General features: G+C 41.4%; 1 protein-coding gene across 1 annotated transcript in view; it reads right to left on the bottom strand.

Annotated features, from left to right (window-relative positions):
- Positions 1–25,559, bottom strand: part of LOC112256808 (dystonin-like) — a 186,542-nt gene that overhangs the window by 132,808 nt on the left and 28,175 nt on the right. The window contains exon 5 of the mRNA XM_042328349.1: positions 1,937–1,998. Within this exon, the coding sequence (XP_042184283.1) occupies positions 1,937–1,998 (62 nt within the window). The remainder of the gene's footprint in view (positions 1–1,936; positions 1,999–25,559) is intronic.

Here is a 25,559-nt window from a genome sequence, read left to right as displayed (position 1 = left end):
CCAGGATTTCTCCTCCCAGTAGGCCCATCTCCCCTTCTTCCTGTCCTGAATACCACCAGGCCTGTGAAATCCCCCAGTTGCCCAGTGGCCTGCTTTTACCCAGGCCACGTGGCAGGCCCCTCTCCTCTCTCCCATATAACCCCAGCAAACAGGCACAGCTGTGGGGCCAAAATAGACCTGCTCCCTGGATCCCCTGTTACTAGTTGGTCAGCCAAATATTTCCTCCCGCTATTACTCAGCACTTTTAAACTCCCCCGGACAATGTCACAGGGGATAAGGCATGTTGACCCTGGCACTAGAGCGTACAGTAGTTAAAATGCCTTTCTTTCCATGGGTACAGTTCACTCTCAAATTCAGATATTGTATTACAGTTTGTAGTACTGGCAACAACATCTAAGATGATGGGGAAAATAATGAAATATGACATAATTGAGCTCAAATAGCCAAAATATTTGACCTCCATCTGTAGTATAAAAACAGTTGAGCCTTGTAACTCGTGCCATCACTGCAACATTACTCCAATAATCCTGCTCCACTGCCCCAGCAACATAAAATGTCACTCCAAACGGGATTACACAGCTGTGCCATGTGTTAGCTTAGGGGGTTTACAACACTTTTGCCTTCGACCAAATAAATCAGGCTAAATCACTTGAATAGGTGACAAAAACAGGATTATAACTCGCTCCCTAAGCACATTACACAATAAACTGGCATGGATTTGCATAATAAACACCTTGTCTTGATATAGTTTCTGCTTGCTCATTTACTGTTTTACAATATGGGAAAGTGGGAAATTAATAATTTAATCAGTTACTCTGCCAAGGGGATCCCTAATTCCATGGCAGATGAACCAAAGCAATTTAGATTATTTCGGAGTCAATGAAAATGACTGGGTACATGTATACCGCATCATGGGATGGGTGGAAGAAGATATGCAGTTAGTACAAACTCTGGCAAGCTAGCAAATGCCATCTCCCATTGGCACCTCTGCTAAACATCTATCATCAGTTATGTAGCCCAGGATGAAAGGCTGTGATGCTTTGCTGATCACTCTTTAATGGGTTATTCACCTCATCTGGTAACGACACAGTTTAGTTAATCTTCATGGAAACTGACAGGACTAAAACATGAAACATCCTGTCTTTTAGTGATTCTTTATGCTACTATAGGTAGCGTTAGCTAACGCGAGTCAGCTGTACCTGCGCCAAAACTCTAGTATTTTTTCATTTTATAGCTTCTTTTTAAATAGTGAGCGAAAATGTTTTAAGCAATTTTATTTCCTTGTTTTCTGATGGTCCCTCTTGTCTCTCAGCAGCAGACATTTAGTGAGTAATACGTTTGGAGCATCACATTGCAATATCGAATTGCAATACATATAGAATCGTAAGAATCGCAATGCATATTGTATTGGCACCTAAGTACAGCAATAATATCCTCTCTTGAGGTCCCTGACAATTCCCAGCCATACTGTCTTTCCATTATCATGACCATTATACCATCTCTCTTGCATCTGTATGTTGTAAAAACAGTAACCATTTCAACACAGAACGGCCTAAAGGTGACGACAGAGAGGTGGAGGTACAATACACTAATTAGGCATTGAGGTATGTGAGAAATGATCTACCCATGGGACCAGATTCATAATTACCAAGAGTCTTAGTGACATGGAAAAATCAAGAGATGTTCATGATTAATGTGCATCCCTAGACTTGACCGTAGCTAGTAGCTACCACCGTAACTGTGATACAAGTCAACAATATTAAAACATACTGTAGGCCTAACTCTCTCTCTCATATTACAGTCTCTATGTAGATCATTGAACTGGAAGGCCAAATAAAGTCTCCAAAATCAAAAAAAAAAGAAACAATGAATTGGGAAATAAAATGAATGGTACAGCATGTTTCTAAAAGAAACTCTGCGGACAATCAATTCTTACCTTCAGGAGATGTTGGTTTATCCATTTTGTAAAAGTCTTTTTCTGCACTCTGTCTCTTTCATCTGAGAAAAATACACAAAGAAGACACTTAGCAAAGTACTTTAAGCATGGTGTAACTTTAAGACACACACATGCAGACACACACACACACACACACAGGGGATGGTAATTTGCATGACAAGTGGAATTGTGATTTATGACTACAATGAGCCAGCCGTTCATTCCTCTTATCAATGTACTGTATATGCTTCACTCGGCGTAGTCCGTTCAGAAGGGAATCCGAGTGTGGTGGCATTCGCGGATATTGCACCAATTGGATTTGCACTCTACTTACATGCGGTCTATTTAATTTTTTAATTTTTAATTTTACCCCTTTTTCTCCCCAATTTCGTGGTATCCGATTGTTTTAGTAGCTACTATCTTGGCTCATCGCTACAACTCCCGTACGGGCTTGGGAGAGACGAAGGTTGAAAGTCATGCGTCCTCCGATACACAACCCAACCAAGCCGCACTGCTTCTTAAAACAGCGCCATCCAACCCGGAAGCCAGCCGCACCAATGTTTCGGAGGAAACACTGTGCACCTGGCAACCTTGGTTAGCGCGCAATAGCCCTTGGTCTATTTAAGTTGACCAGTTCTACACATGCTTCCTCGAAGCTGGATGTCACGCACACACATGCGCTGGTGTCTCTTGCTGCCGTGCTGCTGTATCTAGCTGTTACTCGCTATGCTTGCTGTTTCTTAAATCCCACCACCACCCTGGCCTCCACCTGTGGGTTTTGTGTTTCTTTCTTTAGGGGATTTGATATATCATATATCATGTAGGGCTGACTCCATTGAGTCGACTGATTGAATGTTTGGTCGATAGGCTGTTGGTCGACCAATATTCTTTTGGTGGAGCAATTTTTTGTCACAGTGCTTAAAGAGGCAGACAAGCTCAGTAGCCGACATATAGTTGATTTTATTCAAACATAGGGGGTGTCTACATATGGAAAAATACACGTTTGAAAATTTCGACCAACCCGATTGGTCGAAAGAACAGACGACTCTCGGTCGACCAACATTTGTTTTATTCGGGGACAGCCCTAATATCGTGCTCACTGCCCGTACTTATATTATCATCTTCATATGATGCTTCGCTCTGGCAGTGAGCTACCGTGAAGGAGCCGAGCCCTAACGCCAAAGACTATGCATGGTTACATGTACACATTTTATTTTTCAACTACTGCATACATAATGATTAGATACAAGACTATCCTAATACTCTTACACATGTGGGTTCATTTCTAGTGAATACAGTAGTCTCCAGAGAGATTGATATTTTTGGAAGCATAATGAAAAAGAATGAACTTCAATGCATGAGGCATAGCTTCCATTACTCATGGTTCAGTATTGTACACGGTCTACCACATTATTTTGTGTTTCCTGTATCCATGACAACCAGACTGGCTGCTTCCACATGCAGGCTCTCACAGACCTGAGACTCTCTGGGATAGAAATCGAAACATAAAGGCTCAATTGTGAGCTGTCAAGGCAAACTTTCGCCAGGTATGCTACACAGACAAAAACATTTGCTCAGAGAATCTAACACAGACAAAATCCCTATACTATATTTCTGTATCATTAGCCAAACAAAATCCATTACTGTACAACACTGCACATGGCGGTAGGCTAATGGTCCTGAGACACACAGCTTGGGGGGAGAGACCCTCCTTACTTCTCTCTGCATTACCTGTCTCACACAGGAAGATTAAGAGAGAAAGCTGCCAAGTGGGATTCAGGATTCAGGCCAGATACCTGTCTGTCCTACTTTACATTTCTGCCTAAAGGTCCAGCTGATATAAGCCCTCAAAGGAAGACATTGATACCAATCACAAGCCCAGTAAATCATGCAATCTGCATCTTCTTTGACTTTGGAACCAAAATACAAATAACACAGATAACCTCCTCCTTTTACAACACAGCATAACACAACAGAATTTAGCCTTGGGAGGTTTAAAGTCCCCCTCTAAATGAGAAACTAGCGGCAAACGTCCACACTCAGTCAGAAACTGAAATTCCCAATCCTTGGATTCTGGATGGGGAATGGAGTAAAGCGAAGCAGGAAGAGATACTGACCCATGCAGCACATCAACGTCACCAGGTGAGCGCTGAATTCCCCGTCACGCCCCAGCAGGTGCCACATCTCCCTAGCCATAGTTAGCTCCCGGGGGCTCTGGAGAGAGTGCATCATGGTCCCGGCAGAGGGACGGCATGTGTGTGAGATACCGACGTTACTGAAGGAGCAGCAACAGACTCCTCCTCCCTGCCTGCTTCCCTGCCTGCCTACCTCTAGCACAGCCTGCCGCTACTCCCCTTCTCGTCAAGCATCCGAAATGAGTCCTGTCAGATTTTCCACAGCAACTCAGAGGTTTTCTTACATGTTTAATGTTTACTTAAGGTCACAGCACAATGCGGCTCAATGCCATTAAGGGACTAATAAGCCTCCTTAAGAAAAGGAGAAAAGGTATTTTTCTGATTAAAACCTATTTTTTAGAATGACACTTTAAATCTGAAACAGGAGGGGGCATCAGTTTGGAGAATACTATTGCAGTAGCCTGTATGCAACTATAGTATGTTAAAGCTTGTTTGTCTAATTGAATGTTGAGTAGAACATAGGAATAGATCTAACAATTACATTTCTTATAGGTATTTAACTGATGGATAAATTAGATTACTACTAAGGCAATTAAAGTTTCTGTAGTGTCTTTAGGCAGAGAGAAGTTAACTAGCAATGTAATCAACAACTTGATTAATCTTGTGCAATAATATGCAATAACGTCCAACAACCAACACTCAATTTTAAAAAATACAAACACTTTTTCCCCCTCGCAAAATGTACAAAATCTGGACAGAAACTCCATTCATCAAAACAATCAATCAATGGCAATTAGTCACGTTGTCATAATATTAGGTCTTTACTGAAGAGAACATCATCGGTTATTAACTATTTTCCGTCTTACTCTGAGGTCAGTAAATTAACTAGACAATCAGTATAATTTGTCAGATCCTTGACAAATCTAATTTTCTCTGCAATGAGTGGTACATCCCAGAGGAGTGAGCCCATGCTGAGACAGTTATAAAAAGATCAGACTGTATGTTCTATGTCAGATGTGACACGTTTGTGAGGCTGGATGTCCTTGAATTTCAAAGGCAAACACATTTTAATGAATTCTGGATCCAAAAATATCCGTCTGCATTTTTACTGTATGTGCTTTATTTGTACTACACATTTTTCACATCCTACAGTGCATCACCCACAACAATGTCAATCCCTGGTTCATCAAATACATCTAACACACCGAGCACACTCAATTGCGCTCGTTGGGCAATAACTACAACACCAACTGAAATTAAGACAAACACACTTTACCTAGTGCTATACAACATAAAATATTCCCCTAAAATTACCATGCAAAAAAAACAGGCAATAACATGAGGTCATACATTGGTCAGTTTTGAGGCAGAATACTGATGGGTGATTGGTCATTTAGGCCTATCCTTAATCCAGATGTGTCTCAAATGTGCTGTCACTGTCAGTGGTTATTAGCTGCCTTTTTCATTTGGTTAATATATAAATAGTGTGTGTGTAAAGCTGCAGGGAATTCACTACTGGGCTGGGAGTCTGGGACTAGGGATTGCGCCAAATATTAGTGAACAGAACTGCACCTGAGAGAGGAAAAAATATCCATCCTGCCTATACCCTTGTTAATAAAAAAAGTACAGTGTTTTAAATCCACCACTGCCATAGTAGTGTACCAGACACCTGCTGCTATATCACTTCTTCTCTCTCCCGCTATCCCTGAACATATATCTCCTTTTCCCTCGCTCTCTATCTCCATAACCGTTAAGTAAATCACAACTGCGACTGGGTAGAGCTGAGCTGAGCTCGGCCTTCAGGACGTTACAATGTGTGATCCTAGTGGCCTGAGGCTGCTTACTACATAATACATGAGTATAGCCAGAGACTCATTAATACAAATGGGGTCTTCAGGGAGTGTCCAAGGCAACACCCTTCCCTGCTCAAGGCCCAGAGACAGGATGAATTTGCTGTATCATGACAGTTTAAGTTTGAAATAAATTCAGTAGTAGCTGGTTGGATACAGTACTGCTGAGTTTGTGGGATGTGTGTAAGAGGGGTAATCTTTAGAGAATGGTGCCCTCTTGAGGGACAGGTTGAGAGAACATGGGCCTATACTTATTTCACTTTGAAATATTATAAATCTTTCTTAAATCTTCTAAAATAGCGAAGAATCACTTCATAAAAACCCAATATTACTTACCAATGTGTGTGATGAGGTATATTATATACAGAGTAATCAGAGGCTGCTTTTACAACCACATTATTACACCTAATTGGTAGTATAGGTCAGGGCTGGAGCTCATAAATACCAGTGCTGGTTTAGCAGCTAAACACTCCATTAAAGTCAGGGAGAATAGTTCCAGTCCCATCTGATCTACTCAGACCTGCCCAGCTTCCTACTGTAACAAATAACATGATGTCAGATTAAACATTATGACCATCAGCTGATGACTGCAGTACCTTATCACAACCTACTGGCACATAGTCATCACTCGCACTCACCAACACATTATTTTAACGTTTATATCCAATAAACCTTGTGATGTTGGACTTGGACTTTTATTTATCATTTTATTCAACCAGGAAAGTCCCATTGAAATTGACAAGTGAGCCCTGGCAATTCCCCATCATATATTCTCCAATGCCTGGCAAAACTAATGACCCTTACTTGAGCCCTTCTCCACGACATTGAAGTTGATCCAGCCAGTAATCTGCAAGTTAAACACAAATGCACACACTGCAGGACAGGCAAACGTAAATATACTCCTCATTAGCACACATGGTCTGGATCATCAACAAAACAAGGATCTGGTCACTGCTAGACGAACAGTGTGTGGAATCCAGGCCCTCTCTTGGTTTCTCATTAACAACTTAAGGTTATGCTAACTGTTGATATGTGGAAGTGCAACAGTCCACCCAGGGCCATGAAAGCGTGTTAAATGTGTTACCTAACAGCTCTTGACCTCTGACTTCATTAATCTGTTTCACTTTCACTGTTGCCAGGTTCCACTTGGAAGGTTACCCTTTGGAGTCTAAAACCAAAGGAGAGCAATACCTTTGAAAATGACTTTTTAACCAGTTAAACATTGGAACATCATGTGAGATTGCAAAATGCCATAGGGGAATATGTTGAATAACATTGTAAAACTACACATCATTGGCCATATATAATTATTTAATGTGATCACATATAGCGCCTTCAGAAAGTATTCACGCCCGTTTAACTTTTCACCATAAAAAATGTACAAATTGGGATTAAAATGGATTGTCTTTTTCCCCCCAACAATCTACACAAAATACTTTGTCATGTCAAAATTATATATATATTTTTTAGATTCATGAAAAATAAAACACAAATATATATTGATTTGATAAGTATTCAACCTCCTTAATCAATACATGTTAGAATCACATTTGGCGGAGATTAGTCTTTTTGGGTAAATCTCTAAGATTGTGCAATATTTGCCCATTATTCTTCTTTAAACTCTTCTAGCTCTGTCAAGTTGGTTGTTGATCATTGCTAAACAGCTACTGTCAAGTCACCATATTCTTATCGGCAGACTCAGTAGCCTCGGTTTTTCTAATGACTGCCTTGCCTGGTTCACCAACTACTTTGCAGACAGAGTTCAGTGTGTCAAATCGGAGGGCATGTTGTCCGGTCCTCTGGCAGTCTCTATGGGGGTGCCACAGGGTTCAATTCTCGGGCCGACTCTTTTCTCTGTATATATCAATGATGTTGCTCTTGCTGCGGGCGATTCCCTGATCCACCTCTACGCAGACGACACCATTCTGTATACTTCTGGCCCTTCCTTGGACACTGTGCTATCTAACCTCCAAACGAGCTTCAATGCCATACAACACTCCTTCCGTGGCCTCCAACTGCTCTTAAACACTAGTAAAACCAAATGCACCCGCCCGACTAGCATCACCAGCCTGGATGGGTCCGACCTAGAATATGTGGACATCTATAAGTACCTAGGTGTCTGGCTAGACTGTAAACTCTCTTTCCAGACTCATATCAAACATTTCCAATCCAAAATCAAATCTAGAATCGGATTTCTATTTCGCAACAAAGCCTCCTTCACTCACACCGCCAAACTTACCCTAGTAAAACTGACTATCCTACCGATCCTCAACTTCGGCGATGTCATCTACAAAATAGCTTCCGATACTCTACTCAGCAAACTGGATGCAGTTTATATTGTTACTAAAGCACCTTATACTACCCACCACTGCGACCTGTATGCTCTAGTCGGCTGGCACTCGCTACATATTCGTCGCCAGACCCACTGGCTCCAGGTCATCTACAAGTCCATGCTAGGTAAAGCTCCGCCTTATCTCAGTTCACTGGTCACAATGGCAACACCAACTTTAAACATCTGCTATCTGAGCAGCTAACCGATCGCTGCAGCTGTACATAGTCCATTGGTAAATTTCCCACCCAATTTACATACCTCATCCCCATACTGTTTTTATTTATTCACTTTTCTGCTCTTTTGCACACCAGTATCTCTACCTGCACATGACCATCTGATCATTTATCACTCCAGTGTTAATCTGCTAAATTGTAATTATTCGCCTACCTCCTCATGCCTTTTGCACACAATGTATATAGACTATTTTATTTCTACTGTGTTATTGACTTGTTTATTGTTTACTCCATGTGTAACTCTGTTGTTGTCTGTTCACACTGCTAAGCTTTATCTTGGCCAGGTCGCAGTTGTAAATGAGAACTTGTTCTCAACTAGCCTACCTGGTTAAATAAAGGTGAAATAAAATAAAATACAAAATAAAAAGTCTTGCCATAGATTCTCAAGCCGATTATGTCAAAACTGTAACTAGGCCACTCAGGAACATTCAATGTCGTCTTGGTAAGCAAATCCAGCGCAGGAGGTTGGTGCCACCTTAAAAGGGGAGGTGGCACCACCACATGGTTTCCATGTGTTTGATGCCATTCTATTTGCTCTGGTCCAGCCACTATTATGAGCCATCCTCCCTTCAGCAGCCTCCAATGAACTCCAGTGCATATTTGGCCTTGAGTTTTAGGTTATTGTCCTGCAGAAAGGTGAATTTCTCTCCAAGTGTCTGGAAAGCAGACTGAACCAGGTTTTCCTCTAGGATTTTGGCTGTGCTTATCTCTATACTGTTAATTTTTATCCCCAAAAAACTCCCTTGCCGATGACAAGCAAATACAATGTTTTTGATCCTCAGTTTTCTTGTATCACAGCCATTAAAATCACCATTGGCCTCATGGTGAAATCCCTGTGCGATTTAATTAATCTCAGGCAACTGAAGGAAGCCTGTATCTTTGTAGTGACTGGGTGTTATAATACACCATCCATAGTGTAATTAATAACTTCACCATGTTCAAAGGGATTATTCAGTGTCTGCTTTTTTTTATACCCATCTACCAATAGGTGCCCTTCTTTGTAAGGCATTGTAGATCCTACCTGGTCTTTGTGGTTGAATCTGTGCTTGAAATCCACAACTCGACTGAGGGACCTTACAGATAATTGTATATGTGGGGTACAGAGATGGAGTAATCATTCCTAAATCTTGTTAAACACTATTATTGCACACAGAGTTCATGCAACTTGCTAAGCAAATGTTACCTCTAATTTTACGTATTTAGGCTTGCCATAACAAAGGGTTTGAATACTTAATGACTCAAGACATTTCGGCTTTATTTAGTTTATTCATTTGTTAAAAAATTTTAAAAAACGAAATTCCACTTTGACATTGTGGTGTATTGTGTGTAGATCAGTGGCACAACATCTCAACTTAATCCATTTTAAATTCAGGCTGAAACACAACTAAATGTGGGAAAAAGTCAACAGGTGTGAATACTTTCAGAAGGCACTGATATGACTCGCAGACAAATCCCAGCTTGTCAAGCATTGCATCATGCATCATAAAGTACTGATAAGAGGTGTACATTTCAGGGAAGAGAATCATAATGACTGACAATAACAAAAGGGCTGTGACTTTTAATCTTACAGTGCAACTGGTTTCACTTACAGCTACAGTCATGACATAATATATTTTAACTTATCATGTGTACTGCACTTCCACTCTCTCAAGTAATGTCACATCAGTCCTCCATTCAAATCATGTTTATGTTCAGTACGGAGAATATTATACTTTTAAAAATGTTTACATTTAACCTTTCTTTAACTAGGCAAGTCAGTTAAAAACAAATTCTTATTTACAATGACAGCCTCCCGGGGAACAGTGGGTTAACTGCCTTGTTCAAGGGCAGAACAACATATTTTTACATTGTCAACTCAGGGATTTGATCCAGCAACCTTTCGGTTACTGGCCCAATGCTCTAACTACTAGCCTACCTGCCACCATAAAATGCTTTGAAACATTTTGAAACATTTAAAAACGAGGATGTACTACCTGAATTGGTCCAATAAGGGACTTTCATTTTCTGATGCATAATGTTTTTCGCTCTGGCATGTGTGCCCTACTGAATTTGACCCTGATCAGGCATCCAGCATCATGGTCAAACCTGGACAGCCATTGATCCAGTGGGACAGTTGGTGTTCATCTTGGACTTCAAAGAAGTGTATGACATGGCTATAAATAGCCACTACGGTTAAGGGTCAGACACACCGAGAAATCTGTCAGCAGTTCACTTTTTGTTGTTCAGGGAGAACAGTTTTACTTCGTTTAAACACTCCAGACCACAACGTGGCAGTAGTGTGTTTAGCTTGTGGCTGCTGTAGCTAACTAGCAAGCTGTGCTAATGTTGTTGCTAGCTAGCTAATATTTGTAGTAAGCACTTGTCGATACTAACCAGATGGTCACAACTAGATAACTACCGTAGCTAGCAACATTATTTAATTAAATCACAATGGATTTGTTTTTGAATGAAGCAGCTTCCTGTTAACTATAGCTGTCGAGAGTCAGAGGAGTAAGTTAGCTAGCTATGTTGTGCTAAATGGCAATGCAAACTATTTAGCTCACATTAGCTTGCAAGCAAACTGGCACAGGCAGTATGCAATAATGTAGAGTCAATTACTAGCTAAATAGCTAGCTTGGTAAAGCATTTAGTGTTGTGTGCAATGTACTACACTTACCATCCCATTCATTTCATATGAAGTGTGTGTGACTGCCTTGCTCAGTTAGCAAGCTAACATTAGCTAGCAAGCTTACTAATGTGCAGGGGGACATTATCAAACTGAACCTAACAAAAACATCCTTCGTCAAGCACAAAACTCCTTAGCTAGATGCAAAAGATGTAAAGACTTGCTCTAGAAAAGAAATATGTCTTATGCAGCTTTATTGTTTAAGTTAAAACAATTCTGATGAAAAGGGGATGATACATTTTTTGGTCACTTCTATCATCTCCCCCACGTGACGGTTTGTGCTCTCTGACTGGCTCAAAGTCAAGTTCTCAACAACTGACAAGCATTGCGATTCTACAAGTAGATTTAGTTTATTTAATCAAGGTCTGGGTAATTAGTATATTTTATAGCTTATAATCAGTCATATACTGTGGTAAGTCTTTAAAATAGAAACCACTGGGAGAGAGCTAATTCTAGGAGCTATGTCTGGTATGGTCTACCGGGACTATCTGCAATGAACCTTCTTGCACAAACTCTTTTGACTCATCATATACGCTGCTGTTACTGTTTATTATATATACTGTTGCCTAGTCACTTTATCCCTACCTATATGTACATATTCAATTACCTCATACCCCTGCACATCGACTCGGTACTGATACCCCGTGTTATAGTAACTCATTGTGTATTTATTTCTCATGTTATTATTTGTATATTATTTCTCTATGCATTGTAAGCATTTCACTGTTAGTTTACACCCATTGTTTACGAAGCATGTGACAAATAACATTTGATTTGAGTATTGGCCTTGTAAATTATGTAATTAATTAATAAGGTTTAGTTTAGTGTTTAGCATAGTCTATTCCAAGGTTCCTCTCTTCTGTCTTTCATTCTGACTTCTGAGTACATGGAAGGAGAAGCCATCATAAAATCACATGATGTGTGCCCAGAGCAGTACTTATAAACACCTAAAAAGTCCCACAGTCCAGACAGATTATTCTGAGGATGGAAATAGCAGCAGCACTGTTTTCAATGACAGGAGCTTCCAAAGACAGTGGTAGGAAAAACAAGCAAAGTCAAGGAGATACTACCATGGCACTAAACAATGGCCTTTCTCTCACTCCTCTGGCCTACCATTCACACAAAGGTTGAAGTAATGAAATAGATCAATGTAACAGGGGCCTTTGCCTTACAAGCTACTGTATACACTCAGTGGCCCGTTTATTAGGTACACCCTGTTCACGGAAATTGATCGCTCCTACAGACAGTGAGTCACGTGGCCGTGGCATGCTATATAAAGCAGGCAGTCAGGCATTGAGGCATTCAGTTACTGTTCAATTGAACATTAGAAGGGCAAAACGAGAGACCTAAGCGACTTTGAGCGTGGTATGATCGTTGGTGACAGGTGCGCCAGATCCAGTATCTCAGAAACGGCTGCCCTCCTGTTTTTTTTTTTTTACGTTGTCTAGGGTTTACCGAGAATGGTGTGAAAAAAAAACCCAAAATAAATCCAGTCAGTGGCAGTCCTGTGGGCAAAAACAGTTCATTGATAAGAGAGGTCGAAGGAGAATATCAAGAATAGTGCACGAATTGTGCCAGTTAACAGAACGGCATCTCGGTATGCACAACTCTTCGATCCTTGTCACGGATGGGCTATTGCAGCAGACAACCACACCTATCAGCTAAAAACAAGAAGAAGTGTCTCTCATGGGCATACTATCAGCAATACTGGATAATTGAGGAGTGGAAAAGCATTGCCTGGTCCGACGAATCCTGGTTCCTGTTGCATCATGCTGATGGCAGAGTCAGGATTTGGCATAAACAGCATGAGTCCATGGCACCATCCTGCCTGGTGTCAACAGTACAGGCTAATGGTGGTGGTGTAATGGTGTGGGGAATGTTTTCCTAGCACATGTTAGGTCCCTTTATGCCAACTGAGCAACGCCACACCATGTAGAATCCATGCCCGAAGAAGTCGGGCTGTTCTGGAGACAAAGGGGGGTCTGACCTGGTACTCGGTGGGTGTACCTAATAAACAGGCCACTACGTGTATGACTGCTTGGCACAGCCGACCACTGCCACCCTTTGGCAGCCATTTCAGTCAGGAAGCCTAAAATAAAGTACAGCTCAGTGCAGAAACAGGCACATCCTCTCATTCACAGAACAGCCCAGTAGAGTAAAGCCCCCCCCACACACACACACAAGAGTGAAGATGCTCGGCCTGTCCTCTGAGGTACATCAAAAGGAGTGCAAGAAACAGGGCCTTACAATAACACAACCCTATAATTTCCTTACAGTGTAGACAAAACAACAGCGTCACAGATGCAGGAAGATGCAGAAGGGTGCATTCCTCTCCTTCCTTCTCAGTGAGAAAATCACTGTCTCTCCTCAGGGCAGGGCAGCATCTGAAGTATGTGTTATCTAGGACAGAAGAACAGACAGCCATGTTCTTCACAGCACGCCGCCTGGCCCAGACTGCCTTCAAAGGCACACTTCCAGGCTCCAACAGGCATTGCTTTAGCCTCTAGCCTGAAGGCCTATCCAGGCCCCGAAGAGCTAAAAAGGAAATCAAACTACAAGAGAAGTGTGCTGCCTCTCTCTCTCTCCTTCAATCTCATTCTCTCCCTCCCTCTATATCATTCTCCCCCGGTCCCCGTCCCTCCCCGCCTCCCTTTCTCTCTCAGAGTCCCCACAGAGATCCAGTCGGCAGATCCTGTCATACATCTCCCCGGTCAGAGCCGGCTAACTGATTAGAGAGGAGGTTGTGTGTAGAGGAGATATGAGCCATGGCTGCTTGTAATTTTCCACATCCTCCTACTGCCAATACACTTTTCCTCAGCTACTACACTGAGATGTCATTAGGCATCCTGTTATGATTCTGCTAATAACACAAGAAAGTCAGATCAAAGCATTAAATATAGGCTATTAGGGGCAACTGACAAGAGGAGGGAAATCCTGCCTGATGATACAAGGTTTTACACATTGAATAACTATAAAACAGCAACTTTAATATTACATTTAATATTATTGTGAATTTGAATTAAGGTGTTTGGCTATCCTTAGATAATCTCCTCTCTTTCTAAATCTGTTTCAAAGAAAGTGCTTCACCAATATGACAGTAGAGAACCTGGATGACAAGCTGCAACCATCATCGACTGAAGGTGAGGCTGGCAAAGTGCCCTTAGACATGAGCTATGAGTTATCACCACATGAGCCATTCAACAACGTCAAGGAGAGGTGAATCAATCCGGAATGAGTGCCTGTGTGTGTATTAGTGTATGTGAGTGTGTGTTTGTGTCTGTGTCAGCATGCGATAACTAACTCAACTGCTTCGGAACACAGTCCTTGTCAGGTCACCCATGTAGAGACTGAAAGCCAAGGAGGGAGAACTGAAAGCTTCTACATAAGCTTCAGTGCAACTGGTCAACTTCCTTTTTGAAATGTGAATTAGGAGATAATTGTGTGATAAACTCAGTGCTTCATGTACAAAGTGGAAGACAGTTTGGAGCCAGAGTATAGTGATGTGTATTGATTTTAAACTCAAGCCATTAGAGCAGACATTTAGGCCCATATATTACAACCCACTGTAGATCTGTGAGATATGGTATTGGTACTCTTTGTATATAGCTTCATTCTTGTGTGTTTTTTGTGTTTTAAAAAAAATTCTTATTTAACTCTGCATAGTTGTAAAAGAGCATGTAAGTAAGCATTTCACTGTAAGGTCTACACACCTGTTGTATTCGGAGCATGTGACTAATACAATTTGATTCAATTTGAGAGGCTATACGACTGAGTGCTAGATTCACTAACCTTCCAGCACATAGACTACAGTGCAGACTGGCAGAAGGAGTAGGATCTTGTAAGGAGAGCAAAACATACACCTGTCTACGATCATGGCAGAGTATGGTTGCTATTTGTGTATCCATGGTGACTTATTACAATGCTATGTGGTATAATAGAGATGTTCACAGAAATCTATGGAGACTGACAGAGTCCCTGACTATGTACAATGTTCCTGCCCTTGTTTGTGCAGGAATGACACCTGCAGAGCAAGGACGGTTTGACCGTGAATTGTATCTGTTCCACTGGTCCCTTAAACTCATCACAAGTAGTGGTTTGTTTTGACAGACACAACATTAGGTAGGAAAATACATATGGCACGTGGTCACTGTTGTCCCTGACTAATGAAAACATAGTTGCTTCAGAGTCTTGTAGGAGCTGGGTAGACTTGAATTGCTATCCCCAGGTTCCCTTTTTCTTATGTAAGCAATTGTTCAGACCAGTGAAATGATAGTGCCAGAAACACATTTTAAAGCACTACATTTTAAACATGCATCTCATGCAATTCTGAATTTTCTTATTCATGAAAGCAAAAAAAACAGCACTGCTGATACCACACTGATACTAGGGGCCAAATAACCAAAACTGAAAATAATTACAAGCATTTTATAATGAGTAAAAGAAATAGCATCTTCAATATTGTTCTGTATTCACTCACTGCCTCTTCCAAACAGAGAAAATAACAAAGATGATTAAATCATTTCCAGCAATTATTATTTGTTCCCAAATGCCAGACAGACCATAAACTAAGGACGTAGAAAATGTATTTTCCACAGCTGGGATGGGAGTGTTTCCTTCCCAGCATCCTCAGATGTGTGAAGAGCAGGGCGTAATGCATTAGCCCAGAGGGGAGGGACAGTGACTCACCATATGACCTCACACAGACAGAACTGACACTGTGAGCCAGCCAAGGCCAAAGAGGGAGGTGCCGTCAGGCTACCATGACAACTTATAAACACACATTTGTCCACATTAGCAAATATGTACCTAAAAAGACACTGGCCTAATCAAATCCCACTCCTCTCACTGCATGTCCAAATAGACAATTGTAGGTTATATTCTACAAACTGAAATTTTATCTGTGCACTCTTAGAAAAAAGGGCCCCAAAAGCGTTCTTCGGCTGTCCCCATAACATAGGTGAACCCTTTGAGTTCCATGTGGAACGCTCTGTGGAAAGGATTCTACATTGGAACCCAAAAGAGCTGGAACATAAAAAAGGTTCTACAAAGGGTTCTCCTATGGGGACAGCCGAAGCACACTTAAGTTCTAGATAGTACCTTTGTTCTAAGAGTGTGGTGTGTCCATTCCCCACTGTGACCCAAACTAAACTGAAAAAAGGAAACCCCAACTTAATTAGATCTATAATCAATAGCCTAACTGTTAAATGTGCTTAGCTTTAGAAAACATCCATATATATCTTCAGAAATAAGACAGATCCTGCTTCTGTTGCCTGTTTGAGTGTTTGTTTAATAGCCCACTTATTGTGTGAGCACCAAGTCTCATGCAATGGCAAAATATCGGATAAAGCAATTTCACAGATTCGTCTGTTTTCGTTAGACCAGTGTCACGACTTCCGCCGAAGTCGGTCCCTCTCCTTGTTCAGGCGGCGTTCGGTGTCGCCGGCCTTCTAGCCATCGGCGATCGACTTTTCATTTTCCATTTGTTTTGTCTTCCCACACACCTGGTTCCAATTCCACAATTTTTTTTTTGTGCATTTAACACTCTGTTTCCCCCATGTCCTTGTCCGGAATTGTTTATTGTAAGAGTTTGTGCACGTTATGTCTGGCGTGCGAAGGGTTTTTGTCCCATTGTATATATTTATTGTTTTTGTTCACGTGATTGTATTATTAAACTCCGTTGTAACACAGTCTTTGCTCTCCTGTGCCTGACTTCTCTGCCACCAGTACGCACTCTGCCACCAGTACGCACTCTGCCACCAGTACGCACTACTTTAAATTTATTTAGTGTTGTTACACTGTTCCAAACAGGCAGAAAAATAATATTGTAATCTAACAGCACCTGTTTGTCACACATAATATGCACGCAGCTCCTGCTTCTATACCCTCCTTTTTCTTTTGTTATTATTACAATTATTAGTATTATGATCATCATTATACTAATAAGTAATGTCGTTATCATTAATATCTTTGTATAGTAGCCTTGTATAACCACCATCGTCCTGTTAAGTCTTAATACCATAACTTATTTAGGCCTATATTTGAATATTTAGGCTACTGTTTCAATCATTCATTTGTTCATGCCATCACACCGCATACGAGACATTCATGCTATGAAATCTAATCAAGCATTTTAGTTTTAAAATTAAAAAACAAAGGGAGCTTTGAATAATTAGCCTAAACAATAAATCAATCGTAATTCACGAACACATGCAACTGTTTAGTCTGCTGTAATAAAGGCTTTATTTATTTTTTCTCTCGTTAGAACAGACTCTCTGGTACACTTTCTTATTTACTGTTGTCTACACTGTTCCAAATGGTCATAAAAAGTAATAATATTGTAATATTTTTATATATTTTTATTTCACCTTTATTTATCCAGGTAGGCCAGTTGAGAACAAGTTCTCATTTACAACTGCGACCTGGCCAAGATAAAGCAAAGCAGTGCGAAAAAACAACAACACAGAGTTACACATAAACAAACGTACAGTGAATAACACAATAGAAAATTCTATGGACAGTGTGTGCAAATGTAGAAGAGTAGGGAGGTAAGGAAATTAAATAGGCCATGGAGGCGAAATAATTACAATTTAGCATTAACACTGGAGTGATAGATGTGCAGATGATGAAGTGCAAGTAGAGATACTGGGGTGCAAAAGAGCAAGAGGGTAAGTAATAATATGGGGATGAGGTAGTTAGGTGTGCTATTTACAGATTGGCTGTGTACAGGTACAGTGATCGGTAAGCTGCTCTGACAGCTGATGAATAAAGTTAGAGAGGGATATATACGACTCCAGCTTCAGTGATTTTTGCAATTCGTTCCAGTCATTGGTAGCAGAGAATTGGAAGGAAAGGCCACCAAAGTAAGTGTTGGCTTTGGGGGTGACCAGTGAAATATACCTGCTGGAGCGTGTCCTACGGGTGGGTGTTGCTATGGTGACCAGTGAGCTGAGATAAGGCGGGGCTTTACCTAGAATAGACTTGTAGTTGACTTGGAGCCAGTGGGTTTGGCGACGAATATGTAGTGAGGGCCAGCCAACGAGAGCACACAGGTCGCAGTGGTGGGTAGTATATGGGGATTTGGTGACAATACGGATGGCACTCTGATAGACTACATCCAGTTTGCTGAGTAGAGTGTTGGAGGCTATTTTGTAAATGACATCGCCGAAGTCAGGGATCGGTAGGATAGTCAGTTTTATGAGGGTATGTTTGGCAGCATGAGTGAAGGTGGCTTTGTTGCGTAATAGGAAGCTGATTGGAGATTTAATTTTGGATTGGAGATGCTTAATATGAGTCTGGAAGGAGAGTTTACAGTCTAACCAGACACCTAGGTATTTGACATATTCTAAGTCAGAACCGTCCAGAGTAGTGATGCTAGGGAGGGTACAGTCAACAATCGGTTGAAGAGCATGCACTTAGTTTTACTTGCATTTAAAAGCAGTTGGAGTCCTCGGAAGGAGTGTTGTATGGCATTGAAGCTTGTTTGGAGGTTTGTTAGCACAGTGTCCAAAGAAGGACGGATGTATACAGAATGGTGTCATCTGCGTAGAGGTGGATCAGAGAATCACCAGCAGCAAGAGCGACATCATTGATATATACAGAGAAAAGAGTCGGCCCAAAAATTGAACCCTGTGGCATCCCCAGAGACTGCCAGAGGTTCGGACAACAGGCCCTCCCATTTGACACACTGAACTCTATCAGAGAAGTAGTTGGTGAACCAGGCAAGGTAGTCATTTGAGAAGCCACGGCTATGGAGTCTGCAGATAAGAATACGGTGATTGACAGAGTCAAAAGCCTTGGCCAGGTCGATGAAGACGGATGGACAGTACTGTTTATCATCGATGGCGGTTATGATATCGTTTAGGACCTTGAGCGTGTCTAAGGTGCACCCATGACCAGCTCGGAAACCAGTGGAGTGGAGAAGGTGGAGAAGGTACGGTGGGATTCTAAATGGTCGGTGATCTGTTTGTTAATTTGGCTTTCGAAGATTTTAGAAAGACAGGGCAGGATGGACATAGGTCTATTTGGGTCTAGAGTGTCTCCCCCTTTGAAGAGGGGGATGACCGCGGCAGCTTTCCAATCTTTGGGGATCTCAGACGATACGAAAGGGAGGCTAGTAATAGGGTTTGCAACAATTTCGGCGGATAATTTTAGAAAGAGAGGGTCCAGATTGTCTAGCCCAGCTGATTTGTATCAACTGTTTGTCACACGTATTAGACATAACACTCATGCAACGCTTGCTCCTATACCCTCTTTTTTCTTGCTCTCCAGTAGTTTCCACAACTAGGTCAAATGTCTTCTATAGATCTGACTCCCCCTTTCTCTCCTGAGCGAACAGTAAACATTAGCCCGTTTCAAGTTTCTTTTTCACGTTCTCAGCAACCATTTTGCTGTCACATGTTACTGTGTTCGGAGTTTGTTATATTTATTGATGTGATTATGATAGGCTTTAGGTCAGGCCCTATTGGCCACATGCATGTGATGCTTACATGTTTCACATAAAGAGAGCAAGGGTTGAGGGAATAGGGAATGTTTTTCCAAAACAAATTTGGGATTTCAGTAACTGAACTTTTTAGCCAGAAACAAGTAATAAACTAAATGGCTGAAATGATTGCAGCTTGTAGCACGGACAGCGCAATAAACACAACTGTGTTGTGGTGCCTTTTTGCTGCTGTAGGGAGGTGAGCGAGACAACTAGCGTCACACACACAAGCACTCGCTGTAAAGTGTGACCATAGGGCACTTTCTTGAGTAATTTGTGTTTCTTAATTATTTAATCAAGCAGTGTGCTTAAAGCATCAGGCAAACTCAGTGCATATGTAGTTGATTTTATTCAAACACTTAGGGTGTGTCTGTCTATATATGGAAAAATAATCAGTTTAAACATTTCAACCAATCGATTGGTCGAAAGAAAAGGACAACTCTCGGTCAACCAAGATTTTTTTGTAGTCGGGGACAGCCATACAATGCCATAACTCTTCACTTCAGAGACATTCATGAGATCAGCTCCATGTGTTCACAGTGAATGACAAACATATTATTCAAATGGAAAATAATTTAAGCCCTGAGCAATTATATCAAGACAAGATAGCTAAACAACCACAGGTTTCCCGGATCTGTTAGTATACTGTAATGTCACTTATCATTGATAAAACCAAAACAATAATTGCTTTGCTCATCTTTCTTCTTGGAAGCTATTGATGTCTAAAGCAGTATACTGTAAGATATCCTAACTAAGAGCTCAGAGTCTTACTCATTCCTCCCACACTAGATTTAGTTGTTGTAATAGGTTCCTTCAGATCAATACAGGGCTGGAAAGTAGGCCTAATGGAACAGGGTTGTGCACTGACTCAAATGTCAGAGGATTCACTGATCAACGTAATATTGCTGCCTTGTTGTCTGCACTAGTTTGTATTTTATGTTTTTTTTTGTTCCCCTTTGCATATACTGTGCAAAGCAAACTTCAACCAAATAGTGAACTTTGTGCTTTGGCAAAGTGGGTGGGGTTATATCCTTCCTGTTTGGCCCTGTCCGGGGGTGTCCTCGGATGGGGCCACAGTGTCTCCTGACCCCTCCTGTCTCAGCCTCCAGTATTTATGCTGCAGTAGTGTATGTGTCGGGGGGCTAGGGTCAGTTTGTTATATCTGGAGTACTTCTCCTGTCCTATTCGGTGTCCTGTGTGAATTTAAGTGTGCTCTCTCTAATTCTCTCTTTCTCTCTTTCTTTCTCTCTCTCTGAGGACCTGAGCCCTAGGACCATGCCTCAGGACTACCTGACATGATGACTCCTTGCTGTCCCCAGTCCACCTGGCCGTGCTGCTGCTCCAGTTTCAACTGTTCTGCCTTATTATTATTGGACCATGCTGGTCATTTATGAACATTTGAACATCTTGGCCATGTTCTGTTATAATCTCCACCCAGCACAGCCAGAAGAGGACTGGCCACCCCACATAGGAAGAAACCTAGAGAGGAACCAGGCTAGGTTTTGGCCTTTCTAGGGAGTTTTTCCTAGCCACTGTGCTTCTACACCTGCATTGCTTGCTGTTTGGGGTTTTAGGCTGGGTTTCTGTACAGCACTTTGAGATATCAGCTGATGTACGAAGGGCTATATAAATACATTTGATTGGATTTTTGATTTTAGTGAACAACTTTCACATTATAGACCTACTGTATTTATAAGATAAACAGAGAAACGTGATCAGGACAAAGTGTTCTGTTCTATCATTGTGTACTATCTAAGGTGGCTTCAATGGCTTGGTAATGCAGTCTTGAAAGTCCTCTCTCTGCCCAAACATATTAGGTTTGGGCAGAGAAAGAAGTTACAAGTCTGTATTACCAAGCCACCTTGGTTAGAAGGCCTATAATGTGAAAGTTGTTCACTATTTGGTACAACCATGATGGTGTCAAGCCCAAGCATGTTTTAAAAAGAATAAACAAAACATTTGATAGAAAACTACCATCCATTAGCCTACAGAATACTAGTGTCACTGACTGTACACATGAGGAAAGACATGTTAACAGACTCAAAGAGGCGGATCTGTTAGCCTAGATTTTACTGCAGACCGTGTGGCACCAAGCTGACACATTATTGGTGGGAACCAATCCAGGAATTTGATGGACTGAAATAGCTGTTACCACTCAAGACTTTCAACGGGAGCAGTTCTCAAACGACCCTTGAATAACAGCTAACGTACATTCAACATGAATCCAAATGCTTTTCATTGCACAACCTTGGGTAATACTTACAGTACCTTTACATTATAATATACTTACTGACAACTGAACGCACCAGACATTATACATAAATGAGAACAGAACACTGCCTGCCCAGTCAGCTGACCAGTGTTCGCTTGAGAACAGGATGCATCCGGTTATGACTGACCCACTGAGGGTAGCTCACTTGTGACTAAGCACTAAAATAGCAAATACTCCTGTCAAGCAAATACATTACCTACAAAGGAACAGGTCCTAGAGTGATAACGGCATACTTCAGGAGGCTAAAGAGTATCTAGCACCAACATATTATCTTAGCCTTATTGGTGCTATTAAACAATCTCTAATGCCTTTTCAATTCTTTTAAAACCACATGAAGCGCCCCTAAACTGATGTCATGACATCATTTCAACAGTCCTATGAAATTGACCTTTGGAGAGTTGGGTTAAGAGAGGTTTTCAACAGCCAGACACACTCAACCTAATCTGTCAGAGTTAGCCTAGCCGTGCCTCGTCTACAGTACGCACGCACTGTTTTCATTTGTCTCAGCGCCACAGTCACATGGTTGGGGAGCGAGTGAGCGGAGTGGAGGGTTGGGGTGTCCTCGCGGGTCTGACATGATTAGGAATGTTATGGCCTAGTGCTGAGTAGGCACCCGGCTTGGGTTTCCTCTGGGACTGCCAATGTTAACCACAGAGCCTATTCCAGCCTCCAGCACACTTCAGTAGTCCCACATCTCACACCATCACAGTAAGGCCCAGATCCTAACCACAATCACATCGGGAGCATGGCGCACAGACAAGTCTCTGACTAGGATTTGGTTGCGGCCTCTCTTCTGTCTGAACACAATGTGTCTTTTGTACAGTAAAAGACATTCTCCATAGAGGGACCCTGCTCTGCTGTATGTGTGGGATTGGCCTGGACATTTGAATGTGATGAGTGGGCTGTCAGACTCGGAGGAGAGTGGGAGGTTAGGCTCGGCACAGGGGATCAGGAACAAAGACAGTGACTGTGCAGAAAACAGCTGTGTTTTAACTCCTCATTGACTTTTTTCAGTCAGTCAGTATTTGTACCAGTGGATGAGCTACCTATAAAGATTGTGGTTTGAGATCCTGCAGCACACTTGCAGGAAAACATTATTAAGGGCATTAATCTGAGAACCATAAGGGAACGGTGATCTGCAACAGCCAGACCACACCCTAGAACGAAAAGGAGGAAACAAAGGCCCAACATCAGACAGAGAAGAAGTGTGGTATTGAGACTCTAATGTCATTACCCGAATGTCATTCAGGCTGGGGAGGAATATGTGCTCTGAGAGCAGTCAGGCATAAAAACTGAATTTGCTATCATATTGTAACAACCCTAGCCAAATGTAATATCCCTATTGGAGGTGACTGTATAGTGGGCTTACATAGGCTAAGGTTGTAACAATATCACAATTCCACTGAAGAACACAGATAAAACATCAGGGATGAGGCTGTAAATACCAAAGGCAGATGCAGATCTGTTGGCAAATGAAAGAAACATTGGAAACTTGCCATCACATGGCTCAAGCTCATAGACATGGCTCAAGCTGATAATAAGGGCAGAGGTTAGAAATAGCATGGAAATATTGCATGGGTTCTGAAGAGGGTGAGGAGAACTGTAAAATGCAGATCGCGAATAAAGATACGCATGTTCGTGTGTGATGAAAAAATAAACACAGAGGTGCTGAGGAATGTCACCACTACCAATGTCTAAGACAGTAAATATACCAAGCTTTTCTTTGACAGTACCCTGCACTTTTGTAAACTATGAGATAGTAAAGATAAAACAGTGGCATTATCAGTTTCTTCATAGATAGATAGAGCTGGTATCATGCATTTTAACAAGGTATTGATAATGGTTGTCCATAGTCACGTACAGCGGCAAGAAAAAGTATGTGAACCCTTCGGAATTACCTGGATTTCTGCATAAATTTGATCTGATCTTCATCTAAGTCACAACAATAGACCAACATAGTGTGCTTAAACTAATAACACACAAATTATTGTATTTTTCTTGTCTATATTGAATACATCGTTTAAACATTCACAGTGTAGGTTGGAAAAAGAATGTGAACCTCTAGGCTAATGACTTCTCCAAAAGCTAATTGGAGTCAGGAGTCAGCTAACCTGGAGTCCAATCAATGAGACAAGATTGGAGATGTTGGTTAGAGCTGCCTTGCCCTATAAAAAACTCACAAAATTTGAGTTTGCTATTCACGAGATGCATCCCCTGGTGTGAACCATGCCTCGAACAAAAGAGATCTCAGAAGACCTAAGAGTAAGAATTGTTGACTTGCATAAAGCTGGAAAGGGTTGCAAAAATATCTCTAAAAGCCTCGATGTTCATCAGTCCACGATAAGACAAATAGTCTATAAACGGAGAAAGTTCAGCACTGTTGCTACTCTCCCTATGAGTGGCCGTCCTGCAAAGATGACTGCAAGAGCACAGTGCAGAATGCTCAATGAGGTTAAGAAGAATCCTAGTGTCAGCTAAAAACTCATAGAAATCTCTGGAACATGCTAATATCTCTGTTGACGAGTCTACGATACGTAAAACACTAAACAAGAAAGGTGTTCATGACAGCTACTGCTGTCCAAAAAAACATTGCTGCATGTTTGAAGTTTGCAAAAGTGCACCTGTGCACCATATTCCACAGAATATTTTGCCAGTAGCAAATTGAGAGGCTGTAGCATGACCTCAAGAGAGCAGTTCACACCAGACATCCCAAGAATATTTCTGAACTGAAACAGTTTTGTAAAGAGGGATGGTCCAAAATTCCTCCTGACCGTTGCACAGGTCTGATCGGCAAATACAGAAAATGTTTGGTTGAGGTTATTGCTGCCAAAGGAGGGTCAACCAGTTATTAAAAGCAAGGGTTCACATACTTTTCCCACCCTGCACTGTGAATGTTTACACCGTGGATTCAATAAAGACATGAAAATTTATAATTGTTTGTGTGTTATTAGTTTAAGCAGACTGTGTTTGTCTATTATTGTGACCTAGATGAAGATCAGATCAAATTTTATGACCAATTTATGCAGAAATCCAGGTATTTTCAAAGGTTTCACATACTTTTTCTTGCAACTGTATGTCACGGGTGACACTTTCTGTCCCATAAACAGCTCTCTCCATGTTAAATTGCAGATATCTTACAAAAAAACAATTGTAAACAAAAAAGAGGTGCATTATTTAAAGTACGTAGGTTAAGCAAATTAGCTTGTCCCAGAAGTGATGTGTATACCTATTTTATTACAAATATAATGTGTCTCTTAGTTTTATGTCATGTCATGTTTCCGCCTTGAACATGACTCATTAGAAAGATCAGCACGGAACCTAAGCAAGGCTCTAAAGGGCAACCAATTTGGTTGCATATGCAACAGAATATGTTGCTGTGCGACCATGAGTTTTATTTTGGGGAGCACTATACACCTATGAAAACAATCTCCCAGATAATAATTGTTGTAATGATAAGGCTGTACTGTTGTTTCTGAGTGCTCTAGAGCAACAAGTGATAATGGCTTGCTTTTAGCCAAACCAGGTCAAAGATCTGACCTGGCACAACATCTTTATCTTCCTGTAGCGGATCACCGGGACCACATTATACATGTATTACATTTATTCATAAACCATGTCATGGGCCGTTTTAAAACGACACTTTGTTCAGTCCTTTTA

The sequence above is a fragment of the Oncorhynchus tshawytscha genome, linkage group LG01 (genome assembly GCF_018296145.1).
Source record: "Oncorhynchus tshawytscha isolate Ot180627B linkage group LG01, Otsh_v2.0, whole genome shotgun sequence".
Lineage (NCBI taxonomy): Eukaryota > Metazoa > Chordata > Actinopteri > Salmoniformes > Salmonidae > Oncorhynchus > Oncorhynchus tshawytscha.
This window is presented reverse-complemented; position numbering and strand designations above follow the sequence as displayed.